The 19,909-nt window shown below is 57.8% G+C and overlaps 1 protein-coding gene across 1 annotated transcript in view; it reads left to right on the plus strand.

Annotated features, from left to right (window-relative positions):
- EPPK1 (epiplakin 1) overlaps nucleotides 1–16,551 on the plus strand; it is a 34,371-nt gene extending 17,820 nt beyond the window's left edge. The window contains exons 5-11 of the mRNA XM_062515316.1: nucleotides 1,741–1,845; nucleotides 2,831–2,868; nucleotides 3,932–4,300; nucleotides 9,645–9,842; nucleotides 9,958–10,122; nucleotides 10,588–10,740; nucleotides 13,424–16,551. Coding sequence (XP_062371300.1) covers nucleotides 1,741–1,845; nucleotides 2,831–2,868; nucleotides 3,932–4,300; nucleotides 9,645–9,842; nucleotides 9,958–10,122; nucleotides 10,588–10,740; nucleotides 13,424–16,536 — 4,141 coding nt within the window. The 3' untranslated portion in view covers nucleotides 16,537–16,551. The remainder of the gene's footprint in view (nucleotides 1–1,740; nucleotides 1,846–2,830; nucleotides 2,869–3,931; nucleotides 4,301–9,644; nucleotides 9,843–9,957; nucleotides 10,123–10,587; nucleotides 10,741–13,423) is intronic.
- The last annotated feature ends 3,358 nt before the right edge of the window (nucleotides 16,552–19,909 follow it).

A 19,909-nucleotide genomic window follows, 5' to 3' on the forward strand; every position in this document is an offset into this window, starting at 1 on the left:
GTGCCAGCACGGTGGTCCTGCAGCTGCTGCACTGGGACACACTTTGGGACACTCTCCAGGGCAGGGCACGAGCCACCCTGGGCTCTGGCAGCACCCAGAGCTGGTGCTGAGCAGAGGCCTCCAGGATATTAAACACTGGTCCCAGGCAGGAGTGCCAGCCCCTGGCTGCCTGTGGGGCCCGTGGACTTTGTCCTCTGTGCCACTGCCTCCTCCCTTGCCCCCTCACCTTCCTTCCTTCCTTCCTTCCTTCCTTCCTTCCTTCCTTCCTTCCCAAGCCTGACAGTCATGGAATGGTTTGGGTTGGGAAGGCCCAACTGCTCCCCCAGCACAAGCAAGGCCACTTATAACCCGTGTCCCCAAAAGTCACATCCATGTGTTTATTGAACTCTGCCAGGTGTGGGGACTCCACCACTGCCCAGGGCAGCTGGGCCAGGGCTGGACAGGCCTTTCCAGGAGGAATTTTCACAAGATCCCTTCTAAACTTCCCCTAGCCCAGCATGGGGCTGTTCCCTCTCCTCCTGTCCATGTTCCCTGGGAGCAGAGCCTGACCCCTCTGACTGTCCCCTCCTGTCAGGGAGTTGTGCAGAGCCACAAGGTCCCCCTGATCCCCCGTTTCTCCAGGCCGAGCCTTTTTTCCCAGCTCTCTGAGCCTTTCCTGGGGCTCCAGACCCTTTCCCAGCTCCATTCCCATCCCTGGCAGCGCTGGGGCTGGGGAGGTGAGAGACTGGAGCATCTCTGAGGGATGGGCTGGGGGAGCTGGGCTGGGCAGCTCTGAGGAGAGAACTGAGAGGAGAGCTGAGCAGTGAAGGGAGGTGTCAAACCAGGTTTTGCTCCCTGCTGCCAACCACTAGGACATGAGGCAACAGGCAGGAGGTGATGCCCAGCAAGTTCCACCTGAACATGAGGAAGAACTTTTTCCCTGTGCAGTGAATGAGCACTGGAACAGAGAGCAGAGAGGGTGTGGAGTGTCCTTCACCAGAGATATTCCAGAGCCCTCTGGACACAATCCTGTGCCATGTGCTCTGTGATGACCCTTCCTGAGGACCGTGGGTCCTTCCAGCCTGACCCATCCTGGGATTCTGTGAGTCTGGGATTTTGTAACCCCACTAGACCTGATCCAACCCACAGCCCCTCTGTGCCCGGGGGCACATTTGAGGATCAGCTGCTGGCAAGGCTGAAAACACAAGAACTGAAGGCAGTGCTGAGGCACAGAGAGTGGCTCAGCTCTCCCACTCCCTGCAGTCCAAAGCTCAGCCCTGGTCCCTTTTACTGGGGTGCAGTTGGAATATCCTGTGCTCCAGCTCTCCACAGCACAGCAAACCCTGTGTTCCAGAGCACTTCCTGCATTCCTGGCTATTGGGAAGGGATTCCTCCCTGTGAGGCTGGTGAGGCCCTGGCACAAGGTGCCCAGAGAAGCTGTGGCTGCCCCCGGATCCCTGGAAGTGTCCAAGGCCAGGCTGGATGGAGCTTGGAGCAACCTGAGTTAGCAGAAGATGTCCCTGCCCCTGGCATTGGAGGTTGGAACCGGATGAGCTTTAAATTTCCTTCCCATCCCAACCATTCCCTGATTCCCTGACTCCTGAACTCCTGGCAGAGGCTCTGTGCTTTTGCTGCCTTTGCTCTGTGTGCAGCCCTCGAGGGCACATTTTGAGAGTGCTTGGCCAAGCACCACGAGCTGCCACAATTGGCACAGGGCTGCAGGTCCCCAGAGGCCACTGCCCACATCTGGCCTGGCCACAGTGGCCACGTGTGTGGCACTGTCCTCCTGAAGGTGTTGGTGGCCAGGCACCCCATGGGCCACCACGAAGGCTCAGCCACCCCGGGCACAGCAGCCACGTTATGGGGGTGAGGGGGGCAGCTATCAAGTGATGATCTCTGGGGCAAAATTTCCCCTGCCTGCTCCCAGCAGGGTGTTCTCCCTGCACCAGTCACCTGTTCCCTGTGTCCTGGGACTGGGGGGTGGCACAGATGGCAGACCCTGACCCTCGGAGAAGGACGGTGGAGTTCCAGCTTTGGCCAGCTGGGCAGAACCCACCAGCTCCAGTCTGATCCGCACTTCCTGCAGTGGCCAAGGAGAGCTCTGGAGATGCCTCCACGGCTGAGGCTCTGGCAAGCCCGGAGGTTTGGGGCTCCCCTGGAGCAGGCACTGAACGAGTAGAGCTCTGTCCATACCTGTGCCCTGTCCCAGTGTGCCTCAGGGGACACCAGGAATTGTCTGGAGGCAATCTGAGACAGCTTTGGGCCAGTGATCCTTCTCCAGAGCTGACGAGGGAAACTCGGCTGCCAGGAAGCCAAAATGATAAAAAAGTTCCCTGGGAGGAGTGTGGGGAACAGTTGCAGCTGTGGTGCACCCCTGGCACCACCCCAGAGACCCTGGCACCATCCCTGCAGTTCTGGCACCACCCTGGCACCCCTGGCACCACCCCAGCACCCCCAGATTATCCCCCTCCCGGACCCTGCCGCTGGCCAGGTGCCCTGAACACCAGGAAAAGCCTGGCCCATCCCTTTTTCCCAGGAATCACGAGTACAAGTGGTAGATACTTGATAGTCCCTTTCCCACAGAGATCGGTTGTGCAATCTCTCCCAGGCAGAATAAAGAGCATTTTTGTCCGTGTCCGTGTCTGCCCGTGCCCGTCCCCCGGGCGCGGGGCTGGACTGGCTCCCTGCGGCTTTTGAGAGGGAACATTTTTGTTATTTTTTCCTGCCGAGGCGCCAGCCCTGGGCGGGGAGAGGCGGAGCAGGGGTGGCGGTACCTGCCGGGCAGGTGACAGGAGCGCCGCGGAGGGGCCCTCCCTGCCCGCATTGAACGGATCTTTTTTTTATTTTACAGGTCCTCAAAAACAATATTCACAGCCATGGAAATGACGGGTCGGATTATAATCAATATAATCTATACAATCTATAGATATCATAGATTATAATCAGATTATAATCACAGCCGGAGTAAGATTGTTTGCATAGCAAATCAAAATGTTACTGTGATTTATCCGCATTTAAAGAAAGGGTATTCTGATTTGGCTTCAAAAAAATCAAAATATTTACAAATTGCACTGTTAAGATGCTTGTTCTATTCATTTTCCAAGCCACAGGTTGTTGTAACAAAAATTAAATTTCAGGGAAAAACCCGTTATTAAGGAAAGTGCCCCTAAAGGCTGTCACGATATTTACTGATGGTTCAGGGAGAACACACAAGTCAGAAATAACGGGGCAAAACCAAAACTAAACAATAGGAATCAGATATCCAGACAGCAGAAGGTTCATCTCTCTTCCAGAGAGGGACCCCTCACTGCCCAGGGTCCCACACTTCCTTAGTCCCACAATTCCAGGGTCCCACACTTCCAGAGGGCCACACTTCCAGAGTCCCATAATTCTGGGGTTCCACAATTCCAGGGTCCCAGAATTCCAGGGTTTCATGCTTCCAGGGTCCCACACTTCCAGGGTCCCACACTTCCAGGTGGATGTTCCCCCTCGGCTCCAGCTCTGCTGGCTCCCGCAGCCCTGCAGGTGTTGCCTGGAAAGGCTGAGCTGGAACCGAGACTAGGCAGAGTAAATGGGATAAAACAGGAATTTATTGAAAGGAAATACCTTGGGCAGTGCAAGAGCACTGCCGGGGCTACACCCAAATCAAATCCAAGGTGGATCCTGGTCACGAGTTTTATAAGTTTTGGTTCATCTATATATTGGGGTAAATTATCCACCCAGAGCCCCAGGCTTTTCCCATTGTCAGCCGCCTGGCTTTTCCCTTTCCCTCGCTGCTGTTTCTGGTTTTGGAGTACCAGTTGTCCTTGATTCTCTAGCTAGAAAAAATTGTTTTGTCTAACTACCCCGTAAAGAGAACTCACTAACACCTAACATGAAGTTTCAGAGTTACACACCAAGCAGCAGAGAGTCTGAAAAATGTAAAAGCTAAAACCCAAGGCATTATTCCAAGTCCCCCCGCAGTTCCCGAGCCTACTCCCGGCACTGGAGCTGCTCCTTGCCCGGGATTTTCGGCACATGAAACTGCTCCGTGCCCGGGATTTTCGGCACACGGAGCTGCTCCCTGCCCGGCATTTTCGGCACACGGAGCTGCTCCGTGCCCGGCATTTTCGGCACACGAGCTCCACCGTGGGTCGGGCCAGGCACGGGGGCACCGGGCGCTGCCGGATTTCTCCGCTCAGCGGTGTCAAACAGATCGAAGTCCGTGGGACAAACTGGCCGAGCCCTGCGCTCCGGGTTCCCCCCATCCCGTGCGGCTGCTGCCTCAATCCAGCTGATTTTGGACAGAAAGGGAAAACGCCGCTCAGGAGCAGATCCTCGGGTAAAGATTCCTTCTGATGAGGCACCGCCGACTGAAGGACGAGCACGAGGAGCAGGGAAAGCAGAATCACGGCAATAGAGGAGGCCAGGAACCATCAGAGACCCCCAAAGAGTCCCGAGACATCCCCCGGTTCATTTTGGAGCCTTCCTCCAGAGGATGATGGTGCAGGATTCAGAGCGCTGCATCCCGCACTGTAAAATGAGGAGAATACCCGGACACCCCTCCTGGCTCTGAATGTAAATTAACCCTCTGGATTCTGGTTTTGTGGGCCCCCACCCCCCATGGATGGGTAGCGCGTGCTGACACCTTTCCTCTCATTAGCTACTTTTATCTTTTCTTCCTTTATTCCTTCCTTTCTTCCATTTCTTTCTTCCATTTTCTTTCTTTCTTTCTTCCTTTCATTTTATCTTTTTCCTTTCCTTTCCTTTCCTTTCCTTTCCTTTCCTTTCCTTTCCTTTCCTTTCCTTTCCTTTCCTTTCCTTTCCTTTCCTTTCCTTTCCTTTCCTTTCCTTTCCTTTCCTTTCCTTTCCTTTCCTTTCCTTTCCTTTCATCCCCAGCAGCCGCAGCTCCAGGGGTTCAGGGACAAACACCCCCAGGACCAGCTGGAAGGGAGCCGGGACCGGTGTCAGCACTTGAGATTTCCCAAACCAATCCCTGAAGGAAAACCCTCCCCAAACACCCCAGCTCTGAAACCTCCCTGGGAAAGGCATCTCCCACCCTGTGATGTGGTTCAGCCCAGACTCCCACACCTTCCGGCAGGTGAGGCCGCAGGGCTGGGGATGCCTGAGCTCAGGTGTGTCCGTGCCAGGCTCCCCGGGGAGCTGCAGGACCAGCAGGGGCATCCCGGGGGTCTGTGCCCCATGGAACTGCACTGAGGGGCATCCCGGGGGTCCGTGCCCCATGGAACTGCACTGAGGGGCATCCCGGGGGGCTGTGGCCCATGGAACTGCACTGAGGGGCATCCCGGGGATCTGTGCCCCATGGAACTGCACTGGGGGGGCATCCCGGGGATCTGTGCCCCATGGAACTGCACTGGGGGGGCATCCCGGGGATCTGTGCCCCATGGAACTGCACTGAGGGGCATCCCGGGGGTCCGTGCCCCATGGAACTGCACTGAGGGGCATCCCGGGGGGCTGTGGCCCATGGAACTGCACTGAGGGGCATCCCGGGGATCTGTGCCCCATGGAACTGCACTGGGGGGGCATCCCGGGGATCTGTGCCCCATGGAACTGCACTGAGGGGCATCCCGGGGGTCCGTGGCCCATGGAACTGCGCTGAGGGGCATCCCGGGGGTCCGTGGCCCATGGAACTGCACTGAGGGGCATCCCGGGGGTCCGTGCCCCTCTCCGTGCCCCACGGAGCTGCAGTGAGGAGCGGCTGCAGGCGTGGGGGCAGCACACAAATGTTCCAGAGGCTCCCCCAGCCCTGCCCTCACCTGCTGCTGCATTTCAGTATAAAAATCGTCGGCCCCTTTGAACAGCTGAGAGCTTCGAGCCCGCTTGGGCACAGGTGAGGGGGGCGGGGCAGCATCGGCGATCCCTGGAATCACCCCCGAGCCCAGCGCTGCCAAGGCCACCCCGTCCCGTGTCCCCAAGTGCCACATCCACGTCACAGTTAAATCCTCCCGGGGTGGGGACTCTACCGCTGCCCTGGGCAGCCGTGCCAGGGCTGGAGAGCCCTTTTCCAGAAAGGTATTTTCCCAAAACCTCAAATTATTATTATTATTATTATTATTATTATTATTATTATTATTATTATTATTATTATTAATAATAATATATATTGTATATAATATATAACAATAACAACAACAATAATATCTTTATAAAATATATAATATGTATGACATAATATACTATAATATATAGAATAGAATAGAAATATTATATATAATATTTAAGAATAGCAATCATAATATCATAATATATAATATACAATGTATAATATATTATATATTATATAGTATATAGTATATAGTATATAGTATATAGTATATAGTATAATAGATAGTATATTGAACAACAACAACAACAATAATAATAATAATAGTAATAATGTGTTCTATAGATTAATAATTCCTAATAACTTCAGGCCATTTTGTCCTCTCCTGTCCATTGTTTCCTGGGAGCAGAGCCCAGCCTCCATCTGGCTGAACCCTCCTGTGGAGAGCGAGAAGGTCCCTCCTGAAGTGACCTGAGCTGTCCCCAGCTGTGATGCTGTCCCCTCCCTGCCTCCTGCTGAGCACAGGACGTGTGGTCACTGTGGTGCCACCTCGCACAGAGCCACAGGGCCCTGGGAAGCCCCAGGATGTCTCTGGGGATGGCCAGATGCCCCGGGAAGGGGAGAGCTGGAGCCTCTGCAGGTCCATGACCCCCCCATGCCTGGAGCAAAGTGATAAATCAGTGTTCTCCTGGAGACAGCCCAGGACAGTGTGTTTGTGTCCATGCTAATATCCCAATCCTGGCACTTCCAGGAAAGTCAAATGTGTTGGAAAACCCAAACAGCAGCTGCTGCCCCAGCCACATCATCATCATCATCATCCACATCATCATCCACATCATCATCATCATCATCCACATCATGATCATCATCCACATCATCATCATCATCATCATCATCATCATCATCATCCACCACATCATCATCCACATCACCATCACCATCATCATCATCATCACCATCATCATCCACATCATCACCATCATCATTCACATCATCCATATCATCATCCACATCAGCACAGCCTTCCTTGGCACCCCTGCCCCATCTCTCCTCAGGAATCCTCCATGACCTGGCACAGAGTGGGAGCAGCCTAAGGAGCCGCTTGCACACGGGATGACCAGCTGACAGCCCATCCTCCTTGGTTCTCCAAGCTTTCTAGGAGCTCTGGACTGCACAGCTGACAACCCATCCAAGCTCTTTCCAGAAACTCAGGATTAATCCCTCAGTCCTCAGGGAAGGGTTTGTTTGGTTCTCCATGGAAGAGGGGATGATCTGGGAGGGGCAGCAGAATTTCCACATAGCCCAGCTCTATTCGAAGCCCCAGGTGCCTGTGAGGGTGGTGGGCCTGCTCCGAGGTTATGGAGGTGACGCTCACACCGACTCACTGCGGGTGTCCCCCCAGCTGCTTCGGGCACCCGACACATGCCACATGTGGCAGTGGTCAGAGGAGTTGTGCCCTGGGCTCTGGAGGGTGTCACAGCTGTGAGGGGACCAGGGCTCCGGTGCCATGGGACAGCTCTGGGGGACACAAACCACAGCTCATCTGTCAGGGCCAAAGAAACCTCCGAGGGAAGCTGCCAAATGCTGCCAATTCAGAGGCATCTAAATGAGCTGTGCCCACTCCAGAGGGTGCTCCAGGGCCTTGGCACACTTTGGAGGAGTGTCCTGCATGGTTGTGGCCGTGTCCAAGGAGAAGAGACTGACTTGAGTGACTCGGTGGTGCTGCTCTTGTTGTGCCCTGTCTGTGCACAGAGCCTGGGCTGAACTGAGCAGAGCTGAGTGAGCAGAGAGGGGGAATCCTCCTGCCCAAGAAGGCCAGGGAACCCCTGCACCCCTTAGACTCTGTCCTGCTGAGGCTGGGACCTAGGAGGAAGCATTGCTGCAGCCCTGAACCTGCAGTGAAATCACAAAATCACCACAGACTCACAGAGTGGTTTGGGCTGAAGTGTCCCCACAGCTCATCCAGTCCCAGCCCTGCCATGGGGGGGACTCCTTCTGCTAAACCCTGTCCAACCTGGCCTCGGACACTTCCAGGGATCCAGAGGCAGCCACAGCTTCCCTGGCACCCTGTGCCAGGGCCTCACCACCACCCTCACAAGGAAGGATTTCTTCCCAACACCACCTCTAAATAAATCCCCCCTGTTTCAGTCAAAACCTGCTCCCTTCCTCCCCCCACTCCACCCCTTGTCCTGTCATTCTCTTCCCATGAAAAGAGAAATGCAATTAGTGAAGTTCCAGTTATGCGGCAATCACCAAGCACAGCATCAGGCAGGTTGAGAGCAGAACAGGCAGTGAAGGGTTTGAGAAGGGAGCAGAGACACCAGGACTGGGTCATGCAGCCACCTCTGCCCCAAGGACAGGGGACCTCCTGCCCAGGTGTGCCCCTGGAGCCAAACCCCCACGATGAGTCAGAGGGAAAAGCTCTGGGTGTGCAGATCAGCCAGTCTGGCAGCGCCCACGCCAGCAGAGCAGGAATGTGCTCCCAGAGCAGGACATCCAGGAAAGGCAGGGCCGGGGTGGGCAGGGCTGGGACAGGCAGGGCTGGGGCAGGCAGCCCCTCCTGCACACGGGGCACTGAGTGACCCATGGGACATGGTCACACACCTGGCTGTGGGCACCGAGTGACCCTCGGGACACGGTCACACACCTGGATGTGGGCACCGAGTGACCCTTAGGACACGGTCACACACCTGGATGTGGGCACCGAGTGACCCTCGGGACACGGTCACACACCTGGATGTGGGCACCGAGTGACCCATGGGACACGGTCACACACCTGGCTGTGGGCACCGAGTCACCCTCAGGACACAGTCACACACCTGGCTGTGGCACATCTTTCCACGTGTCACACAGGTCTCCACTCACAGGAGTCAACCACACCCTGCACACGAATTGTCCCGTGTGTGTAGGACACGGGGATCACACCAGAGACCACACAGTGACACAGAGACACTCAGGAACCCACACACAATCACACACAATCACACACGTAGTCACACACAGTCACACACACAGTCACACAAAGTCACACAGGACCCCACACGGTTCCAGGCACACACAGTCCCACAGGAGCCCACGCTGTCACACACACACCGAGGCACAGACACCTGTGCAGGCTGACAGGAGCATTGTTGACATTGTCACAGTTGACAGTGACAACTGACACTGTCTCACATGTCCCCATGCAGACCCATGGCCAGCACTGGCCCAGGGATGGCCACTTGGCCAGGCTTAGTCTCTGTCCTGGCCGGGTGCAGGGACAGCTGTGGGGTGGTGGCTGCAGGGGGTGGCTGCAGCTCTCAATGGCAGACCCAACAAACCCAGATTCATGTAGACCCCCGTGGCAGCTGGGACCCAGGGCAGCGCTGTCCCACAGGCAGCTGTGCCACCCCAAAAAGTGGTGGCCGAGTCCTCATGGTGAGAGACGAGTCCCAGGTCTTGCCCTTGGGCTGCTCCCGATCGCCCCGGGGCTCCTGGGCTTGGGTTCCGCACTCACTCCAGGTACTCCAGGTGTGCTCCCGTGTGCCAGAGCAGGGCAGGGCCTCCCTGCTGTCCCCAGGGGCGGGGGAAGTAAGGATTTAAATTGGGCACCTCTGCTCACCTGGCTGGGAGTCGGCGGCAGGAGGAGGAGGAAGAGGGGAGGAAGAGGATCGGAGCCTGCCGGCCATCCAGCCGCTCTGGATATACGTCCAGGAGGTAGGCAGGGCCCACCTGCGGGTCACCGAGGCCACCACAGGGGACCTGCAGGGGAAACGGGGACCTCACTTCTATCCCAAACTCCAGCGTGGGGAGGGGGAGACTGTTGAAACTCCCGGGACTGGTGAGTGGGAGATGTCCAGGCAGAACCTGGCCATTCTTGGGAAGGGACAAAGTGACCGAGGAGCACCAGGGCTGACCGGGGCTGCTGCTCTGTGTAGGATGTTTTGTGCCGCCAGTACTTCAGGTGAACGGGGATGCGGGAGGGAAAGAGCCGGAGCTGCGGGACCCGCCTGAGCCCTCCGGCAGGCGGGGCTGGAGCGATGGGGATCGGCTGGAGCGGTGGAGATCGCTGGGAACAGGGGATGGAGCGGTGGGGATCGCTGGGAACAGGGGATGGAGCGGTGGGGATCGCTGGGAACAGGGGATGGAGCGGTGGGGATCGCTGGGATCAGGGGATGGAGAGGTGGGGATCGCTGGGAACAGGGGATGGAGCGGTGGGGATCGCTGGGAATAGGGGATGGAGCGGTGGGGATCGCTGGGATCAGGGGATGGAGCGGTGGGGATCGCTGGGATCAGGGGATGGAGCGGTGGGGATCGCTGGGATCAGGGGATGGAGAGGTGGGGATCGCTGGGATCCAGGGCCTGTGGCTATCACGGTGAGGCTGTGGCTAGCGCGGTGGAGCTCGCTGGGTCTGCGGGACCAGGGTCCGTGGCTGGAGCCCTGGGGCTTGGCCAGGAGCCCGGGCAGGAGGCTGCGAGCGGTGGCTGGGCTGAGGGCACTGGTGTGATTTCCCATCCCAGGAAATTTGGAGTGATTTCCTTCCCCGGGAAATTTGGTGTGATTTCCCACCCCGGGGCGTGGGCAGGGCTGGGGTCCCCCTCGCTGCGGGACCACCCCGGCTCGCTCCAGCTGGAAAATCGCTTCTACTGGAACCTCCTGGGCTGGGCTGCTGCCACAGCCCGCAGAGCCACCCCCTGCCCCGGGAGCTGCATGTGCAGCCCAGCCCCGGCATCAGGAGGTTGATTAGAGACCGGCTAATGACAGGCTGCAGTTGGGAAACGGCTTCGCAGTGCTGGGTGTTCACACGACATCCGTGTCCTACAAAGCTGTCGCTGGCTCCAGGGTGTGACACCGCGCTCCGGTGCCACCCCAGCAGGCAGCACAACCAGCCCAGCACCTCCCGGCTGCATCCAGACAGAAGCTGCTGCCAGGGGCTGGAGGCACAAGATGGGACAGAGGCACGGGCAGGGTCCCCGGGGAGCAGGGGCTGGGCTGGGAGTGCTGCGATAAATCTCTTCCCTATCGTGATATATCTGCAGCAGCATCAATCCGATATTTAAATGGATCAAAAGCAATGACTCAGAGTCTTTCTGTTAAGTAAACAGCCGGAGACTGAAGCTCTGTCCCTGATAATGAGTTAAAGGTGTCATTAGTGCCAGTCACCGGAGATTACGGGAGATGGGAGTTCCCAAGGAGATGCTCTGGGTTTCTATTCTGCTGCTTTTACAAGACTGTGGCCTCATCGCTGCACAATGCTGGAGATGCTGAAAGTTTGTTTACAGGGCTTCCCAAGGGGACCAGGTGACAACGTGAGACATCCTGGGAGTGGGTGGCATCCCTGCCTGTGGCAGGGGTTGGAACGAGATGAGTTTTAAGGTCTCGTCCCACCCAAACTATCCTGAGATTCCATGATGCATCTGTGATTAGTATATTAAACAATCCAGAGCCCAGTTTTGCAGGACAGGAGGGTGACAGGGACAGGGTTTGGGGTCTCTGCCCACCCAGTGACCTCAGAACAACCCAGAGCACCCAGAAACCCACCCCAGCTGCAGCAGCACCACAGCTGGAGGAAAGGAAAGCTCATCTCTCTGCTGCCCCTGGATCTGAACAACCACTCCTCCATCCCCGAAACCATTCCCGTGTCCTGTGGACTGCCAGGGTTCTGTGGGGTCACACAGACAGCCACATGCTGTGCCTGTCACCCTGTGTCCCACCATGCTCACGGCCAGTCTGTGACCAGCACAGGGTCAGCCAGGGTGACCATCTCAGAGGGCAGAAAATCACAGGCAGCACCAGGCAGCAGCTCTGTGAAACTGTGGTGTCGTGTCGGGAGGATGCTGCTGCCTCTTGGCATGACCTGAGCTTGGGAAGAGGTCACCAGAGAAAACCGGGTGTCCCAGGACAGGTCCGGGGAGTAGGGATGGAGCAGTGGATGGAGCAGGGATTGGAGCAGGGATTGGAGCAGGGATTGGAGCAGGGAGGGAGCAGGGATGGAGGAGGGAGGGAGCAGGGAGGGAGCAGGGATGGAGCAGTGGATGGAGCAGGGATTGGAGCAGGGAGGAAGCAGGGATGGAGGAGGGAGGGAGCAGGGAGGGAGCAGGGATGGAGGAGGGATGGAGCAGGGAGGGAGCAGGGATGGAGCAGGGAGGAGGGAGCAGGGATGGAGCAGGGGATGGAGCAAAGATTGGAGCAGGGATTGGAGCAGGGATTTGGAGCAGGGATTGGAGCAGGGATTTGGAGCAGGGATTGGAGCAGGGATTTGGAGTAGGGATGGGGCAGGGATGGAACAGGGTGGGATGGAGCAGGATTGGAGCAGGGATGGAGCAGGGAGGAGGGAGCAGGGATGGAACAGGGGATGGAGCAAAGATTGGAGCAGGGATTTGGAGCAGGGATGGGGCAGGGAGGGAGCAGGGATGGAGCAAAAATTGGAGCAGGGATTTGGAGCAGGGATGGGGCAGGGAGGGAGCAGGGATGGAGCAGGGATTGGAGCAGGGATGGAGCAGGGATTTGGAGCAGGGATTGGAGCAGGGATTTGGAGCAGGGATGGGGCAGGGAGGGAGCAGGGTGGGATGGAGCAGGATTGGAGCAAGGAGGGAGCAGGGATGGAGCAGGGAGGGAGCAGGGGTTGAGCAGGGAGGGAGTAGGGGGTGAGCAGCAGGGGGTGAGGGGATGATGCCTGGAGAGGCTCCCTGGAAGAGAGGCTGGACAATGTTAAAGAATTAAGCAGGGATTTATTAAAAGGCCTTCAAAGGATTCACCTTTGACAGTGCCAAGAGTCCGGCTGAGGCTACACCCAAGGACCCAAAATAGACCTAAAATGGACTCTGAGTCACAAGTTTTCACATTTTTATAAGTTTTGTCCCATTTCTGTATTGGGGTCATTTGTCCAATTCCAGCTCCAGTCCATGCAGTCCCATCCTCCCAGACTGGTCTCCTCAATTTGCTGTTGTTTATATTATCTGGGGCTTGAAGCTGGGACGGTGTCTTTGTTCTGGGGCTGGAAAAGGTTTATTTTGTGTGACTGAGCTGTGAGGAGAACTTGCTGACACTCTACGAAATTCAGGGTTATACCCTAATGCAGCACAGAATCTGAAAAATATGAAAGTTGCAGCTTCAGGCATCAGGAGCAGCGGTCGTGTCTCATGCTGGCACCCCGTGGCATCAGTCCAAAAGTAAAAAAGTGGTGATTGCGTCAGCCAGGGGCAGAAGACGAAAGAAGTGGTTGAGGCCACAGGTCTGAGGCAGTGTCAGGGTCTGAGGGAGCAGGCGGGTCCTGGGGGTCCGGGAGGCCAAGGTGTCCGTGCTGTCACTAACCTGTCACCTGCCCTTGGAGATCTGCGTCCCCACAGCGGCACCCTGGCCCTGGGATTGCTCTGAGGGAGCAGCAAAGCTCCAGATGCCACTCCCTGCTTCACATCCAGGGAGAGGCTTCCCCCACACCCACCGGGAAAACCGCACACGGATTCGTGTCTTACCACTGGCTTTGTTTGTTCCTCCCTCCTCAGACACACTCAGCGCCCCACAGGAGCAGGATTCTTCCCCAGAGACGACGGAGAAGATGAGTGGATGGTCCCAGAACAGCAAATCCTCAGGGAGTCACCTGGCTGCAGGTGAACACAAAGGGATGGGTGGGGCTGGGGGTACCTTCATCGCCGGAGTCTTCATCCAGGCCAAGAACAAGAAATTGAGCATCTACGAGGCCATGATGAGGGGGCTGCTGAGTCCGGGCACGGCGCTGGTGCTGCTGGAGGCACAGGCTGCCTCGGGGCTGCTCACGGACCCCGTGAGGAACGAGCAGCTCTCGGTGAAGGAGGCACTGGCCCGGGGACTCATCGGCCGGGACTTCTACGAGAAGCTGCTCTCAGCAGAGGGAGCCGTGGCAGGGTACACAGAGCCCTACACCGGGCACAGGATCTCCCTGTTCCAGGCCATGAGGAAGGAATTCCTTGTCAGGGACCACGGCATCCGCCTGCTCCAGGCCCAGATCGCCACCGGCGGCATCATCGACCCCGAGCATGGCCACCGTGTGCCCGTGGAGGTGGCCTATGAGCGTGGCTACTTTGACCAGGAGATGAGCCAGTTCCTTTCGAACCCCGAGAACCAAACGAGGACCTGCTTCGACCCCAACACCCACGAGAACCTGACGTACCTGCAGCTGCTGCGCCGCTGCGTGCCTGACCCCGACACGGGGCTGCTCATGCTGCAGCTGATGGACAAGGGCTCCGTGCTCTACCAGCTGACCGAGGATGCCCGCAAAGCCCTGCAGGCCGCCCGCACCACGCTGGCTCCGGGGCTCTTCCAGGGCCAGAGCGTCACCGTCTGGGAGCTCCTCTTCTCCCGCTACATCCCTGAGCACCAGCGCCAGGAGCTGCTGAGGAAATTCAAGGCGGGGGCAGTGACTGTCCAGCAGATGATGAACCTCCTCACGGCCACCATCGTGGGGGCAGAAAGGGAGAATGGGGCTCTGGGCTCATCCACAGCCAAACCCTGCAAGGAGGTGAGGGCATCACCCCCAGCCCAGGACATGCAGGCCCAGGAGCAGCAGCTGAGAAAATCCTTAAAGTCTGCAAGCGTCCGTGTCACTGCTGGGGAGTTCCAGGGACAAAACATCTCTGTGCTGGACCTGCTCTTCTCCAGGTACGTCCCTCAGGGGAAGCGTCAGGAGCTGCTGGAGCTGTACAGGGCAGGGATACTGAGCACAGAGCAGGTGGCCACTGTGCTCACCACCATGGTGAACCGAACAGAGGCTGCCAACACTGCGCTCGTGGCCAATGCCAGGAGCCCCCACAGGGTAGAGGCGGCGGCAGGGGAGGATGAGGAGGATGGTTCAGCACACCTGGATGATGCCTTGAAGTCCACAACCATGGATGTGCCAGCTGGGGAGCTGCAGGGCAGGCAGGTGTCCCTGTGGGACCTGCTCTTCTCCCGCTACATCCCCGAGGAGAAGCGGCAGGAGCTGCTGGAGCTGTACCGTGAGAGGTTATTAACTCTGGAGATGATGACAACTGTTGTCAGCACTCTCATTAAGAAAAAAGAATCAACAGGCAGGAAATTCCACATTGCAGTCAAGAGCTCCAACCAGGACGCTGTGACAGCTGGACAGGAGGGTGACAACCCCCCCAAAGAAGAACCATGGGAAACAACCTTAAAAACCACAATGGTCGATGTAGAGGCTGCAGAGTTTCGGGGCCACAAAGTCTCACTCTGGGACCTGCTCCACTCCCGGTACATCCCTGAGGAGAACAGGAGGGAGCTGCTGGAGCTGTATCAGGCAGGTGAGCTGACCCTGGAGCAGGTCAAGACTGTGGTGAGCACCATTGTGACCAGGGCAGCAGCAGCAGCAGCGAGGGCAGAGCCAGCAGTGCCTGTGAGTGGTCCCAGGACAGAGCCAGTGGCCACAGAGGCTGAGCCCAGCCCCCTGCACGGGGATAGGGCCTGGGAAGAGACCCTGAAGGCCACCAGAACCGAGGTGTCAGTGGGGGAGTTCCAGGGCAGGCAGGTGTCCCTGTGGGACCTGCTCTTCTCCCGCTACATCCCCGAGGAGAAGCAGCAGGAGCTGCTGGAGCTGTACCGTGGGGGGACACTGCCCTTGGAGCAGTTAATACTTGTTGTCAGCACTCTCATTAAGAAAAAAGAATCAACAGGAAGGAAATTCCACATTGCAGTCAAGAGCTCCAACCAGGACGCTGTGACAGCTGGACAGGAGGGTGACAACCCCCCCAAAGAAGAACCATGGGAAACAACCTTAAAAACCACAATGGTCGATGTAGAGGCTGCAGAGTTTCGGGGCCACAAAGTCTCACTCTGGGACCTGCTCCACTCCCGGTACATCCCTGAGGAGAACAGGAGGGAGCTGCTGGAGCTGTATCAGGCAGGTGAGCTGACCCTGGAGCAGGTCAAGACTGTGGTGAGCACCATTGTGACCAGGGCAGCAGCAGCAGCAGCAGCAGCGAGGGCAGAGCCAGCAGTGCCTGTGAGTGGTCCCAGGACAGAGCCAGCAGTGCCTGTGAGTGACCTCAGGACAGAGCCAGTGGCCACAGAGGCTGAGCCCAGCCCCCTGCACGGGGATAGGGCCTGGGAAGAGACCCTGAAGGCCACCAGAACCGAGGTGTCAGTGGGGGAGTTCCAGGGCAGGCAGGTGTCCCTGTGGGACCTGCTCTTCTCCCGCTACATCCCCGAGGAGAAGCGGCAGGAGCTGCTGGAGCTGTACCGTGGGGGGACACTGCCCATCCAGAAGCTGCTCAGCACCACCAGTAGCCTGGCCAGTGACAGCCTCGAGAAGCACTTCAGGGCTCTTCCCGAGCACACCATGGATCTCCTGCGCTCCGAGGGCTCCTACATCACGTTCGGGCCGTGCCAGGAGCGCAGGGTGTCGGTGTGGGAGCTGCTGTCCTCCCGGCAGGTCTCCGAGTACAGGCGGGAGGCGTGTCTGGACACCTACCCCTCGGGAGGACTGACGGTGAACAGGATCACCATCACCACCACCATCAGCACTGGCCCCCAGCTGGAGAAGACCCGGCCCCAGCACCACTGACACAGCCCCGGCACCACTGACACTGAACCGGGCACCGCTGACACCGATCCCAGCACCACTGACACCGAACCTGGCACCACTGACACCAATCCCGGCACCACTGACACAGCCCCAGCACCACTGACACCGAACCTGGCACCACTGACACCGAGCCTGGTATCACTGACACTGCCCTGGTACCACTGACACTGATCCCGCCACCACTGACACCGAACCTGGCACCACTGACACCGAGCCTGGTATCACTGACACTGAACCTGGCATCACCGACACCAAACCTGGCACCACTGACACAGCCCCGGCGCCACTGACACTGAACCGGGCACCGCTGACACCGAACCGGGCACCACTGACACTGCCCTGGTACCACTGACACCGATCCCGGCACCACTGACACCAATCCCAGCACCACTGACTCCGATCCCGGCACCACTGACACCAAACCCAGCACCACTGACACCGAACCTGGCACCACTGACACCGAGCCTGGTATCACTGACACTGAACCTGGCATCACCGACACCAAACCTGGCACCACTGACACAGCCCCGGCGCCACTGACACTGAACCGGGCACCGCTGACACCGAACCGGGCACCACTGACTCTGATCCCGGCACCACTGACACCAATCCCAGCACCACTGACACCGAACCGGGCACCACTGACACCGAACCGGGCACCACTGACACTGCCCTGGTACCACTGACACCGATCCCGGCACCACTGACACCAATCCCAGCACCACTGACACCGAACCGGGCACCACTGACACCGATCCCGGCACCACTGACACCAATCCCAGCACCACTGACACCGAACCGGGCACCACTGACACCGAACCGGGCACCACTGACACTGCCCTGGTACCACTGACACTGATCCCGGCACCACTGACACCAATCCCGGCACCACTGACACAGCCCCAGCACCACTGACACCGATCCCGGCACCACTGACACAGCCCCAGCACCACTGACACCGAACTGGGCACCACTGACACTGCCCTGGTACCACTGACACTAATCCCGCCACCACTGACACCGAACCTGGCACCACTGACACCGAACCGGGCACCACTGACACTGCCCTGGTACCACTGACACTGATCCCGCCACCACTGACACCAAACCCAGCACCACTGACACCAAACCCAGCACCACTGACACCAAACTGGGCACCACTGACACTGCCCTGGTACCACTGACACTGATCCCGGCACCACTGACACCAATCTTGGCACCACTGACACCGAACTGGGCACCACTGACACTGCCCTGGTACCACTGACACTGATCCCGCCACCACTGACACCAAACCCAGCACCACTGACACCAAACCCAGCACCACTGACACCGAGCCTGGTATCACTGACACTGAACCTGGCATCACCGACACCAAACCTGGCACCACTGACACAGCCCCGGCACCACTGACACTGAACCTGGCACAGGAGGGTGCTGGGAATCTGTGGGACTTTACTCCTCATGCCCCTCCATGTGGCACCACGGTGACAGTCCGATGTGAGTAGCTGGGTGGGTTCTTGGTTAAACTCCTGCTGTCTCAACTCCGGCTGTGTTGAGATTTCTTTTGGCCTGCAGAGCTCTCCCAGGGGGAGGGGCTCTGGGTGTGCCCAGGAGCCTTGGCACTACCCCTTGGCACTGCGCCGTGCATGCAGAGGCACTGGCCACAGACAGGGACACGTGGAGCCTGTGCCCAGCTGGGCTGCAGAGTGCCCTGAGGGGCAGCTGGCAGAGACCCCGGGACAGGGGCTGTGGGCAGCAACAGCCAGCCCCAGGAGAGCCCCAGAGGGACAGACACCTCCTGCTCAGGACAGCTGGGACCCTGCTGGCCAGCACGTGGGGCTCTGGTGGCCTGGGGGACATTGACACCTGACCTGTCCCTCAGTTCTGCTGCCGGATGGGGTCCCAGGGGTCCCTGGGCTGGGGGATGGGGTCATGGGTGAAGACTGTGGTGTGCCATTTGTGCCCCACATGCACCCCACGTGTGCCCCATACGTACTCCACGTGTGCCCCATGTCTTTCCCCGTAGGTGTTTGCCAGCCCAGCATGAGCTCAGGTGAGTTCTGCACACTGGGGGGCTCTGGCTCAGAACCCCCCATGCAGGTCGCCCTGGACCACCAAACACAAGCAGGATCACACGGCTGTGGGATTAGGATTAGGATTAGTATTAGGATTAAGATTAGGATTAGGATCGGGATCGGGATCGGGATCGGGATCGGGATCAGGATTAAGATTAAGATTAAGATTAAGATTAAGATTAAGATTAAGATTAAGATTAAGATTAAGATTAAGATTAAGATCGGGATTAGGATTGGTATTAGGATTGGGATTGGGATTGGGATCGGGATGGGGATTGGGATTGGGATTGGGATTGGGATTAGGATTGGGATTGGGATTAGGATTAGGATTAGGATTGGGATTAGGATTAGGATTAGGATCGGGATTAGGATTAGGATTAGGATTAGGATTAGGATTAGGATTGGTATTGGGATTGGGATTGGGATTAGGATTGGGATTAGGATTGGGATTAGGGATAGGATTCGGGAAGGATTAGGTTTAGGGTCAGGTTCAGGATCAGGATCAGGGTTAGGGTCGATGCCATGGCTGGGACACACAGTGACACAGGTGATACTGGAGCCACCCTTGTTGCTGCTCCTGGCAGGGATTGTGCTCCCGGACCCTGGAGCCGTGGGATGTCCCATGCTGGGATGCCCTGGTGGTCCATGGCGAGGGTGGACTCGCTGCCCGGGCAGGCTCGGGGCTGCAGGGATTCGGTGCCAGCTTCACCCTGCCCGCGGAGCCGAGGCTGGGAGGGCTCCAGATGGCTTCAGGGACTCGGGCTGCACTCCCACAGGAAGTGCTGGATTTCCAAAAAAGCAGCTGAAGGAAAGCAGGAGGGTGAGCGAGGGCAGAGCTGAATTCATTTGCATAGTGAAAAGCTGGTTGTATAACGGGACGGATCGGAGCAGGCTCCGAGCGCTCCCAGGGGCACTGGGAGAAGGAAGGCTTGGGCACCGGAGCCCCATCCCTGCGGGAATGCTGCCCCACAGCACCGGGAAACGCCTCGGGTTTGTGGGAGAAGAGTGGGGTGACAGGGAAAGCTGCAGGACGGGACGGGACCTGCTGGCAAAGGAACAGGAAAGCAGGAAATCCCTCGCTGTGCCCACGGGAGAGCAGACGGAGTGCCCAGAGCGGCTTTCCCGGCAGGATAATCACAAAGTCATGGACGCAGGGAATGGTTGGTGGGAAGGGATCTTAAAGCTCATCCTGTTCTCACCCTCTGCTATGGGCAGGGACACCTTCCCCTATCCCAGCGTGATCCAGCCTGGCCTTGGACACTACCAGAAATCCA

This window comes from Cinclus cinclus, chromosome 1 (assembly GCF_963662255.1).
Source record: "Cinclus cinclus chromosome 1, bCinCin1.1, whole genome shotgun sequence".
NCBI lineage: Eukaryota > Metazoa > Chordata > Aves > Passeriformes > Cinclidae > Cinclus > Cinclus cinclus.